General features: G+C 35.3%; 1 protein-coding gene across 1 annotated transcript in view; it reads right to left on the reverse strand.

Moving 5' to 3' along the window:
• Positions 1-304: 304 nt before the first annotated feature.
• LOC135073895 (corticotropin-releasing factor-binding protein) overlaps positions 305-26780 on the reverse strand; it is a 61228-nt gene continuing 34752 nt past the window's right edge. Inside the window, exons 2-7 of the mRNA XM_063968143.1 lie at positions 11744-11849; positions 10887-11047; positions 8892-9087; positions 7853-8028; positions 3357-3465; positions 305-1232 (exon numbers count right to left, since the gene is read on the reverse strand). Of these exons, the coding sequence (XP_063824213.1) occupies positions 1081-1232; positions 3357-3465; positions 7853-8028; positions 8892-9087; positions 10887-11047; positions 11744-11849 (900 nt within the window). The 3' untranslated portion in view covers positions 305-1080. The remainder of the gene's footprint in view (positions 1233-3356; positions 3466-7852; positions 8029-8891; positions 9088-10886; positions 11048-11743; positions 11850-26780) is intronic.

The raw sequence follows: 26780 nt of genomic DNA on the forward strand, positions 1-26780 counted from the left end.
GATTTGCCTAGTAGCAGCTTTGATATGATTGACTTGGTTTTGCTTTCGATTTTCAAGTAGACAATCTAACATTTTAATCCTATTTCGATATTACACTTCTTTATTCGATTTCAGGCACCAATTGAGCCAGACGTCCCAATATGTCAATTGTCTACAGTTATAAAAAGTGTAGGTAATTAATACTGTCTACAACGCCGGCATGGTTTATGTCATTTTGCTATAAAAATTAATCGACATTAAATTATTTTTCAGCTGTCAACCGTTCAGCAGAGCAGGGTCAGTTTCCAATTATTAAAACACTTAAAACATTTAATTAATTTTATTGACAAACTGCTAGGGTATTGTGTCGTATTGCATGGCCGCGAAATACATTATTTTCTTTTGATTATGACTAGACAGATACAATCAGTTAATACTACCTACCTTAATTACACATAAACTTAATTCTAAATAATGACATACATCTTTTGTCATCTAATTACAATAATTATGAAGAGTTTAGTTCAGACAACGTTATTTTGGTTAAATATAGGTTTACCTATTTCTGTTTAAAATATTTATCTTTATTGACATCGCACAAATTATGTTAAAATTACGAGCAGCATAATTTAGAAATTGTAACAACAATAATAATAATGATTAAAAGTTAAGTCTACTTTAACATAAAGTAAAAATTATCAGGTTTTAAAGTATAGGCGGGTTCAAAATAAAATGATCCAATCCACTGTTTCTGCAATGCTGTAGAATTTCATGTCAGTTAGGTTTATTTTAGGAGCAGACAGATAATTTTATTTAAGTTTTTATTGAATAACGACACTATCTCTACCTACATTGATTCGACAATAGCTAGTAACATTTGACAGTATAGCGTACTTTAGGTTAAATGATCAGTTTCCTCAAATAATCTTGTTATTGTTTCTTAAAACTAATTGATTTGAAATATTATTTCAGGTGAATCCCTAAAATTAAAGGCTAAGTGCCTGTAATCCGAGAGGTGTGATCGAGTTCCCGAATAATTGAGCCCAAATGAATTTACAGGAGTTATTTGTGTTGGCGTGGCCTGAGGCAATCCGGGTCGAGTTACACGGTGTTAAGTCCGCAGATCAGGTCGGAGTGTTCGATGTCCTCCATAGGGAGAGGGGCGAAAGCCAGGGTGACGGAGTTGTGGTACCTCCCGCTGGATACCAACCGGACGACGGTGTCCTCGCAGGCGATGTAGGCTGGGCGACGACCTGGGTAAAAGTCCAATTTTTAAATGAATCCTTTACATCTAAAGGTTGTTAGGTAAATGGGTATATGAGCCGACACTAGGCCATGTTAAAATGGGCATATAAATGGTATGGTGAAGTCAGAAATTTGATATCATCAGTTTATTTTTTTAATTTTCGTACAAAATTGATAAAATTCGATTATCCAACACCCTGTTTTGGTTTGAGGAAATTCTACTGACATGAATTTAATATTTAAAGCGCAAAAAAAATGCGTAAGGGCAATTTGTGGTATGTCCCCTCGTCAATCCTGTGAGCCTGTCTTTAGAAAGCTACAAATATTGCCCCTACCTTGTCTGTACATCCTTGAGGTAGCTTTGTTTGTGAGAAATAATATTAATTTATTCAAAAAGCGAAAAGATGTTGTAAACTTCAATGTTAGAGATCCTAGTCATCTAGTATATGATAGCTTACCTAAACTCAAACATTATCTTGATCAGTGTGATGCCATGTGTGTTAAGATATACAATTGTATCCCGAACCATATCAAAAACCTACCAAATGCAAGATTCAAAAGGTCGCTTATAATATGGCTAAGTGACATGAATTTTTATAGGGTAAAGGACTTTCTTAATATGACACATTGTAATAAGAAATTTTGACTAATTATTTTGACATCATATTATTTTAATTGGAAATTGTATTTTTTTTGACATTAATAATTAATCTTCATCATTAACATTATTATTAAATTGTAAATATTTGCATGCCATTTATAGTAAGGTAAAACATGAGCACAGTTATTATTATTATCTATCCACATATATGTATATCACCATGTTTTAAGCAAATAAATTTATTTGATTTGATTTGATTTGATTTGTATATCTATAAAAGCGAATGGTTTCAGAAAAGTCACAAATTTTGCACGGGGGTTGCTTTTAGAACGTAGGTGCTCACTAAAAACGGATTTTACGAAACTCCACCCCTAAGGGGGTAAAACGGGATTATCGCTTCGAGACAAACATTTAGCACGTAGGTATAGAATTGAATTCAATACCTTCGTAACTGCAAGTACAAAAGGATAACTTAATACCATAAAACATAAGAATGTAAAAAGGGAAAGATCAAAGTCACCATTTGGTTCGAATCTTAAATAGCTTAGTAGTTTAGTTGTATGCAATAGGTATGTTTTCAAAAACGTACCTAATTAACGTCATTAATTCAACTCAACGTAAGTTTTTTTCTGTATTATTTTGTATCACATCTAAAACAAAGTATCTTGAAATCTGTATTGTTCATTAATCTCGCATAATATGAGCATAAACAGAGTAAATGAAACTTTATTAATTAGTAAAAATAAGGTTAATTAATTAGGTACCTACTCATAAATAAGGATACCTCATTAAAACTAAGGATTCAATTTGCCCTTAATAGTTAATAAATAGAAATTTGCTATTAGTTTACGAAAAACCAATTTTCATCGTTGTTTCGAAGTTAATCACTTAAATAAGTCATTTTCAGGTGATAATGAAATTTTGATCCCATTATAAAGTCAAATCTCTTTACAGTGTCGGTGATTTAGTAACAACGGTCTCTTAATCCCCTCAAATTGTATTTTGGATTATAATACCTGATATAAAACTTGTTTAATTTCAGTTGTGAAGAACATTATAATCGTTTAGTATGGTTTTGCCGTTAGTAACGATGACAATTGAATGGATTTGAACTCTCCTTCTCAAATGGTAGCTCACCGTACTCAACTAAATTCCATCAGCTAGGGCTAGCTAAACCTAGCTACCTCTAGGTATACATTGAAAACTGAAGAAATGGGAGACTCGCATCGAACTTACTATCAATTTATGTACGAGTACCTAGTAGTAGCAGTAATAATAAAATTGCGAAATTATAACAACCAGAACACACAGAACAGATTCAGTTGTTTTTATTTTCTGCGGCCCGCTTTTAGCTCATAATCTGCCTTCGTGGCCCCTGCTCCCAAAGAGTCTGTGCATCCCTGCACTAGCGTATAGCATTCCTGAACATTACGGTCACAGATTTTATTGAATATCAATATTACTGTATGTTTGTACGAGCCCACTTGCAATATTTATTGATTTTCCATCACGAGAGTTATAAAGCCATTACCTTCGTTGGAGTCCAGACCGCAGACGCTGTCGAGGATCTCCATTTTCGTGTGGTCGAGGCCATTAGCGCCACCTATGTCCACGAAGTCGAGCATCCCCCGTTTCGTACACTGGACAAAAATAAATTGAATTTAGTAATTAAGCCGTAGTACACAGATAGAAGATTAAATAGTTGTCAATACGATATACGAGGATTACCAATAAAAATAAAGACACTTAACATTTTATTAGCACTAAATATGAGGATGTATGTAGTTTAGAAAGTATCATGAAAAATTGTTAATGAATATTAAAGTTATGGAAAAGAAAATAAGGTAAAATAAATGTACTCTGATATCAATTCGAACAAAACTACCTATTTAAAAAATAACAAATAACCATTTTAGCCACCAAAACTCAATTATTGAGTTTTCAATTAACTGCGTGTACTAAAAAATATTTTACGATGAAGTTGCGTGATGATCCAACATATCAAGTAAGTTAACAATATCTTGCCCAGGTAGAACGTATACCTGTCAAGAGTTAGTTACAGGTCAAGAGCAAGCCTTGTAGAATGACAAATATTTTAAATCGCCTCGCGCGGAATAGAAAAGAAAGAACAACTTGCAAGCCGAAGAACTTTTTGTAAGGCTTTTGAAGAACCTTGCTACTGGATACTTGCTGAAGACGTGTATTGTGTAATTTAATACTTGAGTCCATAATATGAGTAGATAAAATTACGAAGATCATAATTGACACGACTCTACATGCGATAGCATCTTTAGAGAAATATTATGCAGAAAACCGCTTTTATATTACGTTTATTTTATCACATTGTTTTTACTTCGAACAGTAGAAATCTGAGGCATTTTTTTAATCAAAACTGTAAGATTTATAACATTGTAATAGCCTAGGCACTAGCAAGATTTATAAGCTACCCCCCGCTTTCTCAGCCCACGACTTTAACTAAGCTGAACGCGATTATTAAGTTTCGCAGCAAAAGATAAATAATGAATCAAAATTATTTATTAAAAAAGGTACATGAATAAAAGTACAATATTCTGAGGAAAAATTAAATAACTGAGATCCAGGAAAAATTCCGATGGACGCTCAATTTGGAAAAGCTGGGCCAACATTATATTGCAATCATTGGATTATATAATTAAATTATGGCGCCTGCTATTTTTAGTAGCCAAAGTGAACTCGATTATTTTACCTTATTTATAAGCAGACTGCCTGAAATAACGGCGAAAAAGAAAAATCAGAATACCCATGAGGATTACAATTTCATTAGCTACAAACTTAGTCATAGTTTATTTACAAATGAAGCATTGAAACCTTTCTTCGCAGAATCTAGATCTTTAACATAAAGTTAAGCTGTTCGTTATTCATAATTCTTTTTGATATAAAAGACGATGTCATTATTTAGGGATTTTCAATGAAGTACGTATTAAAACGTCCCTAAACAAACAGGATTCTTTAAGGTATTCTCTTTTGTGCTTCTTTTGAATGGATTATATTGGTCAGAATGTTTGACGTTAATGTAGACACATATAAGAAAGGTTGTAGCAATGACGTCGTCCAGAGCTAAGCAGTAAATACCTACACTATTAGTGCCTTTATACAACACCTAAACAAGATATAATTATGAAAATCAGTATGAAATTCAAATGTTAGTTAAATAGTCAAATGAAAACTAATAATTTACTGATGATGTTAATACTTATGCCGTGTATTTTAATAAAACAAAATCAATTAAAAGTATTTTTAAAGCAACCTGACTACTCCCAATTAGGACTCTAAACTTAGACCAAACTGAAAGTCAAATAGCAATAAAGCTGTTCAAATACTGCCATAAACGCGAACTTCACTAACTCATGCCTAATAATACCAGAAGTTTCGGCTAACTTGCGACATGCTCTATTAGGCGGAGGAGTTAAGTATCTGTCCTTTCCCATCCAATTACTTGGAATTGCTGAATTGGCTGAAAGAAATTTTATAACATAACCGAGTTAACTGGCTAGAAAGAATTAGTCAAAAGTGATTTACGGAGTTAATGCCGTTCGTTTTAAAAAAGTAAAGGAATATGACGCCGGCTGCCTAAAATGTTATTGAATTAGATTACGCTACTGTGGTTCTGAATTCAATCCTGTGGGGGTGTAATTCTATTTTTAACATACCTAGTAATGTGTATGTAAATTATTAATTTGTACGTTATAAGTTAATGTGTGTGTGTGCTTATTCTAGTTCTGCTTAGTTTGAAAATAAACAATTGGTCTCATTGTTAGAATAATTAAATTACTAGTTATTGTAAGTGTATTAATAAAATTTCATAATTTCTTTATTTCAGTACGCCTATCATCTAGTTCACACACTGTACCATTATGTAAATTACTGAATCGCTTCTAATCCCATGCCAAAGTCTTCAAACTATGGCCATTGGCAATGACATGGCTCAGTAGCGATGACGTGCCATTCTAAGTGTGGAAGAGCTTAAGATGAACTTAGTTAATCGATCACCACCTCTTACTTACACAAACTTAGTGTAACTAATAAATATACATAAATGTTACTTGCTTTCTTACGTAGATGCTTATTATGTTCCAACTCTAGCCTTCAAATGAGATAGTTAATAACAGAAACAGTGATGTCAAAGGCTTTAATTATTTCAGTAATAACTACGAGTAGAAAAGGCTACCACTTAAGCGTCTAATTATAAAGGTATACTCGCTTCTGCTTATTAAGATGTTGTTCATTAACATAATTTAGTTAGTAGGTAACATAATGCTCGTTAAATTTATTAATGTACTTGTTAACTTTTGGGGTGCAAATTAATTAATTTTTTGATGTGAATTTTGCAATGATTAAATGTTTACACGTCCCGGGTTTGGGAATTTCCAAGAATGAGTATCGGAAAACTTTTAAGAAATTAATTGCTCGTGCAAAAAATATAAATTTGAATGGAATCACGTATCACTGGAGATGTTGTCAATCGAACAGAATCGGGTGTTTGATGATTAAGAATTCCTAAGATCCTTAGGACTGTCATTCGTTCAAGTCAAGGGTTCGTTCCTCGTGACATGAGACGTCTATTATTGCCTAGAAGTTAGTATACGATATTACAGTAAATATCGTAAAATTTAGGACATACGAAAAATTTTTGGTGGCCACTATTAAAGTCAAAGAATTCGACGAAATATTTAAGATTCCACCCAATATGTCGTGGAGTTTCACGTTGTGGTTTCAATACTTGTCTTTATACAGACACTGGCAGAACTTTCCACTATTTTAATATGTAGAGTCTTATACAGTGTGTCCGGGCTTGTAGTGATCAAACTTTAAGGGCGTAATCTATGGACAATTTTATCGATGAAAATACTTCAAATTTGGGGCTTGACCCATTTCTCGCAAAATTACGAGGATTTAAGTTTTTAATTTTTAGTTTTCACCTCTTCCTTCAAAAACAAGTGAAAGCGTGGGTAGCTTAACACTAATAAGCAAAAATTTTATATCATGCGATAGCCAATAAAATTATCTATTAGCAGAAGTAGAAAACAGATACAAGTTTCATACATTTTAAGGGAGTAAGAATGGATTTAATTAGAAAAAAACATAATTTTTTTCACTTCTTTTTCAGTTATTTTCCAACACAAGAAAAACCAGGTCGTTAAGGTATATTTTTTTTGCATTGTATTATTAGTATTTGAGCTATTCTACAAAACGAATGTAAATTTATTAGTTTACGTCTATTAGTTTTGACGTAATTGTTGAACAAAGATACCCCTTCCCAGCGGTTTCCATAGCGCACGCGACATGCGAAAATGCACTGCCTGAAAGAATCACACAACCTATTCCGATTACTATGATATAAAATTTTTGCTTATTAGTGTTAAGCTACCCACGCTTTCACTTGTTTTTGAAGGAAGAGGTGAAAACTAAAAATTAATAACTTAAATCCTCGTAATTTTGCGAGAAATGGGTCAAGCCCCAAATTTGAAGTATTTTCATCGATAAAATTGTCCATAGATTACGCCCTTAAAGTTTGATCACTACAAGCCCGGACACACTGTATATTTTAGTAGAACTCTGTTTATAGCAAAAATGGTTCCCGTTTCCACTAATCAAATAGTTACACGAACTTACTCAACAAGATCAACATTGCAATCGAAACTCACTTTCCTATATTGAATTTGAATAGCCGACCCACTGCAATGGTTCGTAAGTAAGAAAAAGTGGTAGTTTTTTAGGTTGCATTAATGCTAACAAAGATCGTAGAGCAATACCTAGGACCGCTCCTTTTTAGGGAATTAACTAGAAGCTTCGACCTTGACAATAAAACCTAAAATGATAATAAGAAAAGTTTCAGCATTATTGGTGAAAAGGGGCACAATAATACATATAAGATGAAACGGATATACTTATAATTTTTCCATCCTTTCATTTTCCTTCTGGCATTTAAAAAAACAGACGGAGATGAAGATAAAAGACACCTGAAGATAGTATAAGCCAAGTACTCACACGATGAATAGTCCCAGTCTCCATATCAACCACGTCCCTCTTCATAGCCTGTCCCACGTTGAGGTCCAGAACGCGCACGATAGCAGGAGAGATCGCGATGATCGAGCAGTTGCCGGTCTCGCCGTGATTCCGCAGTGTGTACACACCCTCAGAACCGAACAGCATGACGTTGCAGGCTGTTAGACAAAACAGGATAGTGTTGTGGTTATATTAAAATTATTAGGGATTAAAAGGGACGAAAACCGTCCCTTTGGCAACCCTGCTGATAAGCTACAACATTCCTCGTGAGATTATTAAATCAAATATAACTCAGAATGCGTCATTGCTTTTCATCATAGACACATCGCGTTGTGAGTATTTTTAAAGAACCATAATTCAAATTTGTTGGATAAGTGCATGAGTAGACAGATTTAGATAAAATCTCTCTCTTTGAGATGTTATCTATGAGGGGTTCAATGGAGCTTTCTTTGAAGACGCCTATTCACTAGCGCTTTGACGATCTTTATTGTTAGCAATAAATTCAAAGATTAATGTTAAAACTGAAATAAATATTTATGTATGCTGTTTGTTAAATAAAGACTTGTATTTTTAGGAATTAAATCTGAAATATTCAAAGACATAAAATACATAGATTGACTTCTGTATTCATGGACATATAAAATATCACTTTGATCCCTCATTATGACTCTGTGTTTCGATTCATGACATCTTTTGGTAATCAATCATTTAACTATTTTATATTTTCGAATGTCTTTTTTTTTAATCGATTAAATATAAAATTGTACGATAAAAGCATAATGTTACATTAGTCATAGATTTGTTAACTTTGTATTCGATTTGTTGCCATAAATAAGTAAGGTTGTACACCTTACCTACTATCGAATCGATTTCCATGAAGTTACATTGTTTACGTAATGTTACGTAGGTATTGCACCATTTTATCGATTTTACGTGATCAGCCCATACATTTGTCGTATAAAATCATCGATAAGATTTTATCACGGCGCGAATCCTAGCCCTGATGGTATGCAAAACTTACGTCTTGCATTTCTCAAGTGTCGTATAGTGACGGCGAATCCTTTTCCCTGGGCAGGCACTCTGTACTGGATGAGGGCGGCGTTCTGCCGCGATATGAGCTTCCTCTGCGGCCTGCGGTCGCAGGATTCCACCACTCGGTCGTCATCCCACGCGTCGGCTGGCCACACTTGCCCGTTGAGCTCCCAGCCATCGACCCACTAAGAAAATGGAATGGTTTAAAATGAATTTTCACTAAGATAATATCCAGATTATAAAATATGAAAGTACAAAATTTTACTCCTGATTGATGGGTTGGATATCGAAACTAATTGCTATCTCTTATATTTATCGTTAGTTTACATACATAGCAAAGACGCGTGGCAAAATCTTTGCTTACATACAAACTAAATGTGGTTTTGTGATATAGGATATGGGGGTACCGCCTCAGTCAGCGGCAGTCGTTGTTCACATTTCCAAAAAACAAGAATAATAAAGAATAAGAAAGAAATACAAAGTAAATATTTTGTTTTATCCATCGCTGATAAAACGTCACAAAAATATGACGCATTTTCCTACATGAAGATTGGCAGCACTTAAATGTATTCCTGTCCCTTTTCATTTATTAAGGAAAGAAAATACTCACCACCAAGATGGGAAACATTCTTCAGTTTATGTAACTGAAATGGCGACCGACGTGGCTTATGATAAGAGACAGCAAGTTGTAATGGATAAAAATGGCAAAGGCAAATGGCAGTCTGAGATAGAAAATGGAAAACAGGCAGAGAGAGACACATATCTTGGAGTCGAAATTAAGCTGCAAACAATTTTGCTGCTCATGGAAAAGTATTGATGGAACTACTTATTTGGAAATGAATCATAAAAACTGCCAAACAAGCAAATCAATTAAGATTAACTAGAAAGATGTTCTACTTTTATTGGGGTAACCGGTATGTCGTATGGTGTAAGTACAATCCCAATTCTTTAATGCATAACAGCTTTAAAATCTAAGCGACAAAAAATATTAGAACAAAACTTTGACTGTGAACAAAAAGCCATCCAACTCTATAACAAAGCTTTTAGAATATGAACAGAGTCTCGTTAGGTTTATTCATATTCGGATTTTATGGAGCATGTTCCGAAATATACAATTTCCACCCTTTCAAAATGTTTGCTGTCCATTGCATTGCAAACTGCAATGCGAATAAATTCGTATTCAGGGGTGATATTTTTATCGTTTTACCTGTATTTGATTACGTTTTAAAAATGTATGTTTTAAAATAACCTACGAGACAACAATCTCATAAAGTTACACTAAGAGTAGGCGCACACCGTTGATTTTTAGTTGGCCGATAGTTGTGCCCGATTTTAATTAATTGTATGAAGAATCGGCCAAATCGAATCGGCGTAGTGTGCGCACTCCAATACATGCCCATACTGATCAACTGCCCAACTAAACTATCGGCCGACGAAAAATCAACGGTGTGCGCCTACTCTTACACAATATACATTTCTGTCCACAGATTATTCAATTATAAAATGCAATCTCCTTAAAAGAGTTCCGATGGAATTGAAAAAGTTCCGCCGCACAAAGTTGTAAAGTATGGTAATGATCTACTTACCTACTTAGTATATTCACTTTACATGAAACTCACTTGTATCTTAACTTGGAAATAAACATGTTAGATGCCAGGAATTAATTTGACTTCTTCTTCCTTATTGTAACTGATGTAAATAAGACAATGAATGTTAGGTACTTGTAGCAAACAATTATTCCAAAATTGTATTAATTTTGTTACCACCACGACTTTTTTATTTTTCTTGGTTTAAAGAAGGAATATAATAATAGCTCAATAATCTTTCTAGAAAATTAACCAGGTACTGCGAGAGAATAGGTAGGGTATCGAGAGGCATCAGATTTAGAAACTGCATTAATATTTCCTCGCCGTCCGCTTCATGCCCTGATTTGAAAATCTAATTAAGAAATGTCGATGGCAGAAATAAATTAAGTTTAAATTACCGCAACGAGTCCCCCGTTGTCGCAAGGCACGTCCACGTAGTTGAATGTCACTTGGATCCGCTTGTCTGGGTCCGCTATCATGTATATTCCGCACACCGTAGGTTCATCGGAAGGTGATTTGAAGAATAGCTCACCTTCCTCGGATGTGACGAGAAAACAATCTGTCGACAAAAAAATACTGGCAACCTATTTGTGTACTTGAAAAAAAAACACTACGTTCGATTAATATAAAAACAAATGAGCACCACTATTTTTTTTTGTTCAATTATGGCTTCGTACAGTTTGCACATTAATATGGCCAGTGTCAAGACTTTCAGGCCAAAAAGTCCGAGTATCACTAATATCTTTATAGTGATATTCTGTTTAAAAAATAACTTGTTATTTTTATTTTTACGTTCTAACAAGACTCAAACTCAGTTTCTCTCTACATGACACATGCTTCACGAACCGAATTCCACATACATAGCTATGCCTTCACTAAAACCACCAAAACTGAAACCAAACCTGTAACATTGACCCCAACCTTGGACGGTAAGACAAATTATGCATGAATAGACTTAAAAGGAATATATTAAGCATAATAAGATCCCCGAGTCTCTTTCGTTGCAAGAAAGCACATAACCTACCTACTCAAATATTGTACGAGATGAGAATTAGCGAAAAAAATTAAATATCACCAAGACAAAATTGTAAGTTATTATCAAGACTACCAACACTATTAAGAGTTCAAGTTACCATGATTACCTTTTGTCCGCGCTAAAGCAAACATTTTAGTTAGAATGCCTGTAACATGCCTTGTAACTTGACGTCCTATAAAATTATTTCTATGTTTATTTTTAGCCGCGTTATGCACTTACCTTCTGTAGGATCTATAACTCGATGGGAAGGCCTAGGGATGCGTCGCGCCCTCGCGAACGAGTGAGAGAATATTGGCGAGCTCTTTATCCGACCGTACTCTTTGCCCTGTTGACAAATTGTATTACAATTAATAAAAGGTTTATTATGGGCGAATGGAATACAATTATATTTTTAACCAAAAGTAATGTTTACTGAAAATTACATAAAAATGTCAATTTTCGCGTTCAATTATGATATTGTTACCTGATGTGTAAAAATTAGCCATACCGAGCAGATTAAGAAATATAAATGTCTATTAAAGATTAGTATTTGCCTGACTTCATAGTAGTGCTTTTTTCAGTAGTATGGACTTTTTTAGAATCAGCCAACAAGAAGTGGAAGTGGGTCATAAATCTGAGCTCTAATTGTAGGTACTACTTCTGTAAAAGGACAAATTGACTTTATGACGACAAATGAGTACCTATTTATTAATCGTTCTCGCAAAAACTACTAAACGAGTTTTAATGGGCATAAAGGTAATTTACGGAAATTTAAGACTTTTACACTTCACGAAAACCAAGTGTACACTCGCGTTAACCATGAAGTACCCAATTAAAATTTAACAATATTAAAAGAATGTAAAACTTAGTCTGAGTTGCACTACCTAACTTTGACCGTAACTATGACGATAACCGGTGTTTATTGTATGGAGTTTGACAGATTTTTGACGTTTGTCAAAGTTAAAGTTAGATGGTGCAACACAGCCTTAGAATGACACTTTATAAAAGCGACGATAAAAGTTTGAATGTAAAAAGGAATCTGGGGGCACGGCAGTGCCCCCGCCAAGTCGAGCGCGAAGCAAACACTGCCGTACCATCCTTTACTGGAACCATTTCGCCGCATTTTCAGGCCTCTATTTGAGAACCTCTGGATAAGACCAGAACGCTGAAATTTTCGTCATCTAGTAAGCTATAATCACATACTTAAAATCCAAAATTTCAAGTCTGTAGGTCATTTAGTTCCGAAGTTATGCGAAAGCAAAGTTTCGCATTTATGACACTCACTCACTGATGATCATCAAAATAGAACTAGTACTTCCCATCAACTCAGAGAGCTGAAATTTGGTACAGAGTTAGGGTTTAATGGCCACATAAAGGGAAAACTATAAAAACTAGGAAAATCGAAAATCTGGAGTAACGCCACATTCATAATAATCAATACTACTAGCGCCACACCGGCACCGTGGTGTTCGCCTATACCACTCACCGCTAGATGGCGCTAGCACTTTGAGCGTCATTTTTCTGCACCGCGGTGTCCAGATTTTATTTCCTTTCTAGATCCCCCCGTCGATTCAGTTGAATGTTGTGCAAATATTTAAATTTTCTTTGATTTCGTTTATTATATGGTGAGGTTGGCTAAGGTTAAGTTATTAATACAACTTCTGCTTTGTTGTCCATTTTAAAGGTCGTTGAGTTTATTTGTGTTAAATATCGTAAAAAAATGTCGATAATTATAAAAGAAAAGACGACGGCGTTAAATAATTATTCCACTTTCTACAAAAAGAAGTGAAATCCCACCAAAAACATTCTGTAAAAAACTAGCCAAGTCTCGATGGAGCTGCTTGTTCATCTCTAAAAAGTAATGAAATCTAGACAAAGTCGTGCCAAGTCTATGGTTCCCTACTGCAATTTCTTTATTATTATAGTTAATGTTTTGTGACTTGGCCGTTGAACAATCTTTATAAGATAATCATACATAAGTATTATTGAAATACGCAGCTTTATCAAGCCTACTTGACTGGTTATTGAATCAACGTTTTCCAAGTGGCAATTTTCCATCGTCAATGGGTAGCGGTTCTGGCGACAGATTGGTGCAATGGTGTCATGGAGCACCTGGTTTTGTACCCTTCAACGGCCAAGTCACACAACATTAACTATAATAATAAAGAAATTGCAGTAGGGAACCATAGACTTGGCACGACTTTGTCTAGATTTCATTACTTTTTAGAGATGAACAAGCAGCTCCATCGAGACTTGGCTAGTTTTTTACAGAATGTTTTTGGTGGGATTTAAATTACAGAAAATATATCAATTTATTAAGAAATATGAGTATAAGTTATCCTTGAAATCCCTTAACCCTACGGTGGTCGCGCTCTAAAATATTACGTTAGTGGTCGCGCGGATTACATGCGTAAGCCATTTTATGGAGTAAAAAAAGAAGACATCTCTTTATAAAACATGTTTCTTTATTTTTTATATTTATTGTTATGTATTAGTTAATGAATAATCAAACAAACAAACGAGCAGTTCTTCTCAGTTTTTATAAATTAACCAAAACATAAAAAAACATCATTTACGTCAAGAAAATGTCAACTTTGGCAGTTTAAAAATTATTCAGTACTAATTGCACTTATTTATTAATTATATTTTGAACAGGAGATACAGGCCATAATGGAATGATAAGGACAAATAAATTTGTTGCACGAATTACAGGTAATTTCAGTACTTTGATTTCGCTTTCTTCCGCAGTCAAAGTAGCGACCTAAAAATCTCCGCTGTGATGGTTCTGAGTTAGATGGCTAATCACTGGTCAGAGAAACTTGTTCTTTTGTGGAAGAATGTGCACTTCTTCATCAGAAACCGAAGAGTCACCAGAAGATACGCTTTCATTGTCAATTACTTCTAGCCATTCTGCAATTTGTGCTTTTTGTCTATTGTTCATGATTTTATTGAAAACACAAATGTAAATACATACCTATGCCGTAATTATTTATTATAAAGCAATAATTTACACGAAAAATGCAAAAACAAACACATTAAGTAAAAAAGATAACTTAAAAAATACTTACGTAATTGGTCGCGCGGATTACACGGGTAGGCCATCGGCCTTTACGGGGCTCCTGCGACACATACACAAGAGACCTGGCGCTCACACGTCATTAAGTGTGATCTTCGACTATGCAACTTAAAGTACACGAAGTATCAAAACGATCGCGTTGATCGATTTCAAAATATTCGAGAATTTGCACGAGTGGATTACGGGTGTAATCCGCGCGACCACTGTAGGGTTAAGCTTAACGACGCCATCCAGAAAATATACCTACTTACTTTTTATGGGGCCTATAAAGATGACATTATGAGTAATTCATGGATTTACCATAAGCATGGGGCGCTTTTGGTTTGATTTTACTTTTGGTATTTGAAACACTGAACTTGGAAGACTTTTAATTTCAGGGGAATTTGACCCATTAAAAGAGAAAATGAATTATTTCAAACTAATAAAAATATCAATTTGTTTCAATGTGAAAACCTTAAGCAATGCACGTGGGTCGGTAGTGGGCTAACTGCACAGCAGTCATCGCTAGTTGCCAAGTATAGAGTTTCTTCAGACAGGTTATTACGGGAAAGATAGAATGCACTTAGTACGAACTTCGTGGTCCCAGCGGATACATATTAGAAAAGTTTTATTGAATTAAAGCTTGGATTTTCTTCTTATAGCACTCCTGAAAAATAGAGCTAATCCGATCTTAGGTAGGTAACATCATTTTTTAAATTATTTTGAGTTTCAAATGACACTCAATCGCTGTCACTTATAAGTTTTAAATTCGAATTACAGTCGTGGTCAACTAATTAGGGACAGATAGAATACTAAGCAATACTAAGTGTTCATATCCTATTATTGTGAGCTTCATTCAATATTACTGGCTGTTACTTTGTAAACATATTGACTATCAAGTACTCTATTTAACAGAATACAATAACAACAAAAAAACTTACTAACTTAGTAAAAAATCTTAATCAAATCACATGAATCGGTAATTATGGTACGGACGGTCTGGCCACCTAATTAGGGACGCTTAAGTTTTTCCTTCTAAATTAAAAAAAATAAAAAGTAATAACTTTTATTCTGTTCATTTGTAATTTCGGCGTCAATTTGAAAAGCGATATTCTTATCTTGCGAGTTAAAAACTCATCAAATTATTAAAGGTGATGGGCTGAAAGAAAAGCAACAATGCGCTAAGTTATAATCAATCTTTATCAGTGTGGATGGTCATACCGGTAAATTGCAGATCATCTGAAATGTTCCAAAAACATGAATCTACGATGCAGTGGCTTGTTTCAAAATCATGAAACCACAGAAAGTATGCCTAGAAGGAAGAGGCCAATAAAAACAACCCCACAAGATGATCGCAGAATGGTCACTCTCGCAAAGAGAGACCCCTTTAAGGGTTTCGTTCTGATCAAGAGCGAGATTTTTGGACCAGGACCGACTGCTGGAGTATCTGCGAGGACCGTCAGAAGGCGACTGGTGGAGGCAAAGCTTGTAGGAAGAGTTCCTCGAAAAGTTCCACTACTGAAGATGGAACACAAAGAAGCAAGATTGGCGTTTGCAAGAAAGTATGGACATTAGGCATTTGCTCAATGGATAAATGTGCTGTTTTCTGATGAGATCAAGATAAATCTTATTTCATCCGATGACAGACAATACGTGCGACGACCTGTAAAGTCCGAAATGATACCAAAGTAAACGAAGAAGCAGGTGAAACATACAGGCGGCAATATAAAAATCTGGGGCTGTTTTTCTGGACATAGAGTGTAACCTATAAAAAGAAATGAAGTTAAACTTGAGCAATTCCAATACTTGAATAAATATTGGAGAAAACGATGCTATCATATGCTGAAGAAGTCTTACCAGTCTCATGAACATTTCAACACGATAACGACCCAAAACATACCGCGTACTCTGTTTAATCGTTCCTAGCGCAACAGTCAGTGACGGTACTAGATTGGCCCGAAAACAACTCAGACTTTAGCCCTATAGAGCTTATGGTATGAAACGAAGGAATAAGTTGCAGCTCAACGTACTGGCACTAAAAATCAGCATTTCGTGGCATTTAATGGTGTTTGGAATAATATTTCTTTAGAAACCTGTAATGATTTGATTGCATCCATGCCGCGCCGATGTCAAATGGTTATAACCAACAAAACCAACCATATTGGTTATAAAAATACGTTTGATGATTTTGTTTTGTATTCTATATTTATTAATGAAAACTTTCTATGTAATAAACACTTAAATAATTTCCAATTTATTTACATTTACAGTGAAAGTGTTACGTGTCCCTAATTAGTTGTCCATCCCTAGGTCAATAAATGTGTAGGTGGCAATGATTTATTTATTTTAAAAATATTGATCGCAACTAGCTAGTTTCTTTTCTGGCCTTTAAATATTTAGAATACTAGCCAAATTACTTGTTATTAATAGGTACAAGCTACAATGCCTCATGAAGATTTTTTTTTCGGACTGGAGAGACGATCTTGTGTTTTAGTCATGTAACGTCCCTAATTAGTTGACCACGACGTATGTAGGATTAAAACATTATTCATAAATGCAGAATTTGGTTATTGCTATTATAGGTCTAGCTTAACTCAGTCAGTGACTGTATGGAAGAGGCACGGAAGGGGTGACATTGACATAATATAATATTATGACATGAGAGAGCATACATCTGAAGTCTAGGTGACGATTGACGTCTATGTCTTTCACGTCGTGACAAACACCCTCTCGTGCCGCTCCCATACTTCGGGCACTGACTCACGCGTGCAGCCCCCCTAGACAAAACGCACTTTTTGATCGAATCGAAAATCGAATCCGTCAAAACTCTATACAAAAAAGGGGCTTTTCGACCACTTTTCGACTGGTTTGCGATTATAATTTGCACTTTGTCTAGTCCCACTGATCGCCATCGCCGGCGCGATCATATGCCAATGACAGGTTGCGCGACCCTTGACGGATTGATCGCGCCGGCGATCTGCACGCGTTGGTGTTGTTAAAGCTTGAGTTAAGCGCTAGGTATATCTAATAAATGACAATAAACAGCCAGTCGCAATCCATTAATTCTACCGATTGTCTCGGCGTTTGCGACTGCACTGAGCAAGTTATCTCGTTAGAAGCTACTTACTTAGCTTCAAACTGAGCTCGGATAATTATTGTGTACTAATTCAACAGCAGTGCTATTGAAACAAGATTAGGCAGCTTGCCTAAAGTGGTTGCAGTGGCTAGAAGCGCTATAATAAGTATTATAATGCACAATGGCCAGTAAACATTGCCTATTTAAATAATTTAAACAATTTAAACGGTTATTTATTCAAATACCAAAAAGATATAGCTACTCTACCAATTTAACATAAAAACTTTAGAACAGTAACTTTAACTTTTTAAATGTACATTAGGTTATTTTAGACTTACTTTAATAGCACATTCCTATCTTACAGAATGATAATATGTATTATGCAAATAAATGTTAAATAAATAAATAGATAATATAATCTAAAATGCATTTTATTGAATCTAGCTGATCTTCTCTTTTGGTAGAGATACTTTAATTTCGTAATATTGGTAAAAAAATATTTACATCAAATAATCATTTTACAGTGTTACTTATGCTGAAATATACTTAATTGCTCATTATGATATTATTCATTTACCTACATAATATTTGACGTAAATTTACTTTTAATTTAATAACTTCAATATCCTGTATTATGTTTGAAGCCGATTTGTTTGAGCGTCAAATGCCCTTCACATTTAGTTTACAAAAGCAACAATGCGTAATACAGCCCACATCCAATCAATTACCTACTAAAGCCTGATATCAAAAACATTAATATTTTATGTATCACTAGCTATTGCGCGCGGCTTCGCCTGCGTGAAATTTTGTCTCTCATAGAAATACGAAACCGCGCGTCCCTTTTTCAAAAATCGGGATAAAACTATCTTTTGTTCTTTCTCGGGACTCAATTAACTATCTCTAAACCTTTCATCAAAATCGTTTCAGTGGTTTAGGTGTGAAACAGACAGGCAGTACTTTCGCATTTATAATATCCCTGCTGATTCATATCTATTCTGTAAGGTTTTTCTTTTGTGGTAGTAAAAATGATCACGCATAAGTATTTGTTTGGTATTAGGGAATTATTCAGACTTAATAGCACTTCGCTAATAGAAATACAGATTTACTTACCATTCATATTTCTCATAATGTAGTAAGTATTTCTTTTTTTGATAGCTACATTGGTGGGTGATACGTTAATCGGATTACTAACGACTTTTTCACGATAAAGTCATATGAGTTCAGAATCCTTTATTAAGCACTATTAGTAATAATAGAGAAAAAAAGAGGAGAAGAAATTAGAAGTAAGTAAAGATATATTCGGTTCTTGTAACTTATGTGGGTAAATCCCACAGGAACAAATGATTCTGTTAAGCACGAACATGTAGGTTGAGTAAATGTGGTTAAGTTTTACTTCTCTTGGGGAAAGTAGATGAATAATTAAGTATGTTACACTTCATTATGATTATATGCTGCTCTACATCTACATATACCTTGCTGTGTAACCAAACTTTGTAGGTAACTTATTAGTATTCCATAATGCCTTAAGAACATTAACATTCTGGTGTAAACCATAAGTAACTGTTTCAAACCATTGTGATCTCCACTTAACAGACTGTTCTTGTTATTACCAGTTATACACATTTCATAAAATATACTTTTGTAAAAGAAAATAAAATATATAATGTTACATTGCTGATTTACTTAAAGGACATTGTCAGAAACCGCCTAAAAACCGCCCAAAAACATTAACCCATCATAATTATTTTCTATTTTTTTTAATACATTAAGCACCCTTTCATTCTAATGGACACTTAAGCATTGAAAAATTAAATAAATAAGTCTTTCAACGTTTATTCTATAATACTATTACAACTTCCGGACGTTTTGGTGCGTGGCATGGTCTAAAACCTATCAAGTTCCATAATTTTTGCCGATAAAATCTGTACGAGGCATTACCGTACTTTATTGCTGGGAGTCCATGTATAGTGATGTTCCTGCGGCCATCATAGACAATAAAATATCGATTTTGAAAATAAAATAAATCGATTAAACTGCTTTGAAGACTAGATTTGCGTTAAAAGCTAAAAAGATATTGACACTATTACAAGAAGTAATAATACAAGATCTAAAGTATCCAACTGGTCGAAGGTCGTAAATAAAATAAAAATAATTAGGACCATAAACTGATATTCATGGTATCATAACTGTAAAAGTGTCAGAATCCGATGTTGAATCCAATGCCAGTTGAAGTGTGAGAAACATATATCAACCTAGTATAGTTGCCAGTCTCTCATAATCTATGCCAATGAGGGTTTTCGCGATTGAAAAATCCGCCAGATGGCAATACGTAGACGTGAGGTCCAAATGCTGCATGATTGGTTATTTTTGACATGACATTGACAGATATCCACCAATCATGCAGCATTTGGACCTCGCGTCTACGTATTGCCATCTCGCGGATTTTTCAATCGCGAAAACCCTCATTCATAGCACATGTATAATAACCCTTTCAGCACGAGAGAAAAATTTGACGATTTCTAAAAAATCGCGTTAGTTTCTGGGGTCTTTAGGATCTTAGTAAATAGAGAAAAATAGCGAAAAAATTTAGGGGGTGACTTTAACCCCCCTAAACCCCCCCGCACGATCGTATCAATCCGTCATGAACCTATGAATAGCTATTTCATTACAATTACAATTTAAACTAATTAAAAAAAGACATTTTAGATATAAGGAGCTTTATTATTCTTCATAAAGTCATGATTTCGTAATTAGATACTAATTTCTGCAAAAAAAATCAAAAATAGCTCATGGCCCTAACCTAGAACTCTGTCAAAACCTGAATTTTGGGGGTAGAAGCATCTTAAAATTGAACATGAGCTTTCGTTTTTATTAATAACTTATTTCTTTTGAATCCCAGATGTCGAGGCTATTATTCAATAACACATGGGGTTAGATATTTTCATAAAAGGGATCATTTTGGTTCATCTATTGGTACTAGAATCCTGGTATCCTCTCGATATTTTCACTTGTGGCTGTATTTTCTACAGCGGATTTGTACTATTTGGTGGTTATGTGTCTCGGAGACATTCTTGAGTTTATTCTAGAGTAAATCTGATGTTCAGGCCTTTAAAAGATTCGAAAGGTTTCCATTACTTACATTACCAAAAATTCAAACATCGTCCCGACATGCACGCTCGTGCTGTAGAACTTTAGGAGTACCTGGTACTCGGTTTCATCTAACTTTTTATAAAATTAAAGCGAATTATATTTTTTAAGGATATAATTTAAATTAATACGCACAAAATTCATTGAAATCCACAAAAGAAGTAATTTAAATAAATTAATACTTTTCACGCCTCCCGTAGTCAGGTACACGTCCATCTTTGTCACTTAACACAGCACCGACTGAACGCCATTGAAAGTTTTTGTATGAAAAATAGCAAATATATCGAACCGTACGATCGATCGGAAGCGTCTTGGCGTGGTAAAATTGATTTACCAATTCACTAGATTTTTTCAAAGTCGAACGCACTTTCGTATTATTCTGTGCTGAAAGGGATAATAGACCAAATGAACTTTTATAGATTGTGAAAGAGAAGATAAAGATTTTATTATTTTATTAAAATCTTGCCACGAGGTAGTTTTTCAGTAATACGGTGCTTTTTTGCATAATCGCAAGACTTCGTTCCGGTGTCGACCGAATGTTATCACGATGTATGTGGCCCAGGGGTTACTGTAGCCGCTAAGGTTTGAAACTTCTTGCTTAAAATATTGTAGTCTTTGGCATAGACTACGACGGTAGTCATGGAGATAGGAGTTTGTTATCTCGTGTCAGATGTAAATGGTGAAAAGAAAACTCATGATTCGTGTTATTTTTATGCAATATGTAGGTATTTTATAAAAGTGGAACCCCGAGTGATCTCCAAAACCCATTCTATTATTATATACGATTCGGCTTCGATATCTATAATACAATAGGAGTTTATTTCATGTGTCAGATGACAAGGGTGGAAACAACCTACGATTCATGCATTGAGTTATAATGTACTACGTACTATAGTCTTTTTCACCTAAGATGATCCGTATGACGTTTCGAGTTTGAAAGATTTAGAGATGTCACATAACTAAACCATAGCGATTTATCTATCGATTTTTTTCGAAGAGTTAGTAAAACCTACTTTTAGAGAAATATTTTGTATAGGTGTTATTTAACAAAAACATGTTTTTTTAATTACAAATTAATTATTGTAACAATTTTTTATTGATAATATTCAAATTTCATGGTTCGTGTTCAAAAAAAAGATTCCTTAAAAGTACTGGTTCTATTTATTTAAATTAAAAACTATTAATTTATTTTCAATGCGTTTATTTAAGTCAATAAATCGAAAAATATAGTTGATTTTTGTGATGTTTTTAATAACTAAGTATTCACTGCAATCGATTAATGAACCGCGGAAATAATCGATTTTATTATACAAGAAATACCCCAGCACTAAATCTATTCCGTTTCACACATTGCGTACATTAAATAAAAACTATTTTTACATCGTATTTAATTAAATTAAAATATAATCAATAGACTCAGATTTTACTATATATTTCAAGACAAGTAGTTAATTTTTTTTTATTATGTTGCTAATAAAATACAAATATTTTTTCAAAAATATTCTGCATATGTAGTATGCGTAATATGGATAACCTTGAAGTGTCATACGGATCATCTTACGTGAAAAAGACTATAGAGAAGACATGTCAACTAGACTGTTTCTGGCACGCAAACAGGTCCATGGACCGAAATTTAATTAGTATGTGCTCAGCGGTTGCTGTGACAACACGCTTGAGTGCAGTTTTGATTTTTGAAATATGCCATCATATAGACGAAAATACTGTTCAAATAACTCCAGATACATATTAAGAGCGTTTACGCCGTTTGGCGCAAAAACAGTACTTTTTCAACTCGTTACAATCATTAACCAGTAATATTACAAATATGTTATAGGCATAAATAGTTAGGCAATTTCGTCGTCTAAATAGTTAATTGAGAAAATATTGCGATTAGTTTAGTATTTAAGAATTATATCAAGATAAGTCCACACAGGTTTTGTAAATTTCCACTTTAGCGTCAGTTTACAAGCTGAAATTTTTATAAAAATACTGTGAAAACGATTTAACAAACATTTATATCCTATAGCATAGATCCTTGGGCAAATAGTTATCTGAGAAAATTTTTAGATTTAAGCATTTTACAATAAGAAATCACAAATTAAAAGAACGTGAAATACCCAAAAATCAAAGTGATTTTTTCACCAATATTCTTCCTTTATTCAACACAAAAATAGCTTAATATAATAGAAGAATATCTTATCTAAAATATTTACTTTGAAATTTAAAATAATTCATTGTAATTTTTTTTCTATGAGTATTTGAAAAGTACTATAAAACGCCGCGCACGAATCGTTCAAATTCAGTCCGCCTCGAGGCGTTCCAGAGTGAGGTCACGTCGCTCGGTGCTCTGCTGACATGTGTCACGCGTACGTTGATCTTTGACAGGTAGCTGGACTTTTATAGTGTATCCGCAAAATCTTGGTGGTAGATTTTGCGATCACGTGGTAATTAAAATATTTTATTGTTATTTTTCATTACAGTCTATTTTTACAACAAATTCTATTTCAGACGTAATGAAAAATAAAATTAAGTTATTTTTAGCGACGAAACGAAAACGAATGACGAAAATTTGGAACAGCAAGTTGTGTATGTATACTAATATTATAAAGAGGAATAATACTAATAATTTATTTGCCATAAATAGGTGGTTACAGAATAGTTAATAGGAATGCTCTGCCAGCAGGGTCCCACCTAGTTGTAGGGGGAACATACACAACATATTACAGTCGGAAAATCTTTGCGGTAGGTACCTCGGATTGTAGTTAGTTGGACAGTGGTCATTTGACGGCCACTTGAATCGTCTCACCCCTAAGCTTTTGGCTACCGCCGGCGCACTAAGCCGGTTGATGCCTAATCTCGGAGGCCCGGCCGCACTGAGTCGCTGACTATACTTTTGCTTCGCGCGTTGGTCCTATATGGGGCTCGAGTATGGCACAGTGCTGTGTTGTCGTGAAGCATCCTACTGTTGAAAAAAGCGCAACGCATGATATCACTGACGCACAGGCTGAGGTAATTCGTGGATACCGCATAGTATCCGCAGTCCGTCTATTCCCGGTTGTGGACACTGACTATGTCCCTACTGAGGATAAATGGGAAAAAAATTATTGTCATTAGTGGCGACGTATAACAATCCTACTAATCCTAATTCCTACTATAATATTATAAATGCGAAAGTTTCGATGTCTGGATGTCTGGATGTTTGTTATTCTTTCACTCAAAAACTACTGAACGGATTTCGTTGAAACTTTACTGTATTATTGGTTATAACCCAGATTACCATATAGGCTATAATTTATGACGATATGTGACAAATAAATTTCAATAAATAAATAAGACGTGTCTAAAAAGCGCAATCTATCGTCATTGGTTAAAATCTACAGCGCTGGACAAACTACTGTTTTTGACGTTCGTAAATATTCATGCGGGGGAAGCCGTGAAACGCCATCTATCAACATGATCAAACAACAGATTTTACGAACTAAGGAGTAAAACGAGGTCCACGCGTACGAAGTCGCGGGCGGCCGCTAGTTCAAAATAAAATTAATAATATTTGTATTCATCTGGTCTTACTTGACTTTTACTTTACGTATGTCATGCACGATGACATTTGCGTCAATATTTGTGTACGTCCCCACTAGGCATAATTGGGATGTAATTTTCTAATTTGTCATAAGTTGTGAGAAAGCCTGTAGCTACAACTGGGAAAGTATGTGTCGCCACTGGTGACAATCGATATTATTTATGCCATTTATCCTCAGTGGCGACAAAGCTAGTGTCGACAACCGAGAATAGACGCCAGTTGCGAGGTGACCATAGGTCCCAAGGGGAAATGTACGTGTACGTGCACCACGAGAGGTGGAAACCAAAAGGTAGAGGCTTGAGGATCTAGGCCCTAGAGTGCTGAAGGGTACGCCTGGCCGTCAGCCAAATTTTACGTCGCACCATAGAGGCAGTTCTGCCTGTATTAGAGGAGTGGGTGCGACGGCATGATCGCCTCACACATAGGGTGACCCAGGTTCTACCGGCCCATGGGTGCTTCGGGCCATTCTTCCACCATATAGGCCGAGAGCCTGTAGCTGGTTGTCAGTTAACACTGCAGTCTTGGCACGTGAGTCACCGCAGCAGACTGACACGCTCCAACAGTGCCCAGCCTAAGCGAACGAGCGGCGGTTGGAAATGACCTCTCCCTACCAATCGGGAAGAGGCGTGAGATAGATAGATAAATTGTTGATTTGTTGTAACACACACTTTTTTTAATGCTTTTAACACACACATTATGTATAGTTGCTATTGAAATTCAATTCAATATCGAAATAAAGTTAGTTAGTCAAGAAACACACTAGGTGACACTACTGGTATTTTGTTACACAGGTTAGTAATAATTTCAACAGTTGCAACATAACAAAAGTGACAAAACAACAGAAGATAAAGATGACTAGCGTTTCAAATAGTTCCCTGCGTTAGAGTGATGTGTGCCGCAGCGATGCAAAAAGCAAAGGGCTCAGTATAAACACTACCCTCAAAAGGGCAGAACACTGATTTTCAGCTTTTGCTAGAAAACGCATGAAGCGTACAGGTACGGAATGAACCCGCTCGCTTTCGGAAACAATATCTACATTAGTATAAAATATATTCTTATGAGACAAATAATCTTATGGTATAGTGTGCTTACTTTCTGTGAAAGTGTTCTTTCACAGAAAGAAGCAGTGGAAAGGGGGAGCGAGAGGCCTCAGCCGACACTCCGGTTATCCGCCGCCGACACCCTGGGCGCAAGAGAACAGCTTATGGTCTCCAACTGTCCCTTCCTGACAGGCCTCGGTCGCTAAACATGGAGGTGTCTGGTGGCGGCTAAGGACGAATGCTACAGGCAACAGCCAATGGCGATGTCCCGCGTTCCCTCATATCACTCATATGGATCATGGCAGAAACAGTCAGGTTTTTAGTGGGTGTAGGGGCTACCCACCTTCTGGTAGGAAGAACCCCACATAACCCACTAGCTGCCCCCGCAGCTGGTGGGTATGTAATGTTATGCATTTTCCGGATAAAAAAAGAATAGTTAACAGGAAAAGTTTGTTTTGAATAGAACCGATTTGAAAAAATCTCTCACCATTAAAATTCAATTTTTTTTCTGCTGAACATAGGCTGTATAAAATATTCTCAAAATAGTAAAAAACCCGTGGATAATTTACTATTTCATAAAGAATTTACGTATTTATTATTTATTAGGACTAATGTATACCTACCATGATTTATAATTATGGAGTCGGTGTTGGAAGATTTGAAGATTTTAATAGTTTCCTTGAGCTGTCACTTGACAGCCTGGCACACTTTTACGATGGTGGATCAAAGTATTTTGGTTTGACTATAGAGCGTGAGAACACGCACACAGTCACAATTATTTTAGTGTGAATAAAAATAGCATCGAAATTACCTAAACTTGACATGCCACGCTAGACGTAAACGCTCTTAAGTAAAAATCAAGGAATGACTTTTTTTTTTTTTTTTTTTTTATGCATAACAAGGCAGGTATTTGACCACAATCGCACCTGATGTTAAGTGGGATGCAGTCTAGGATGGTACATATCTGCCCTGTAAGTGCTTATTCACTCTCGCCTTGAAGAGGCCCGGATTATAGTTTTCGGGAAAGACAGCAGCAGGCAACGAATTCCAGTCCCTAGCTGTTCGCATTATAAAAGAGTCATCGAAACGCTTAGTGCGAGCTGGTGGAATGTCAACAATATAGGGATGGTACGCTAACCTGCGTCTGGTTCCCCGATGATGGAAGGGGGCTGGTGGAATTAATTCGTGTAATTCTTTCGCACATTCTCCGAAGTGTAGCCTGTAGAAAACCGATAGGGATGCTACCTTACGGCGATGGTCAAGTTCCTGGAGCGCCGCTTCAACAAGGGTAGGGCTGTCGATAAGTCTTCTGGCACGCCTTTCCACCGAATCCAAAGTAGCCAAATGTTTCTTGGCAGAGCCGTCCCAGAGGTGGCAGC

This window comes from Ostrinia nubilalis, chromosome 8, assembly GCF_963855985.1.
Source record: "Ostrinia nubilalis chromosome 8, ilOstNubi1.1, whole genome shotgun sequence".
NCBI lineage: Eukaryota > Metazoa > Arthropoda > Insecta > Lepidoptera > Crambidae > Ostrinia > Ostrinia nubilalis.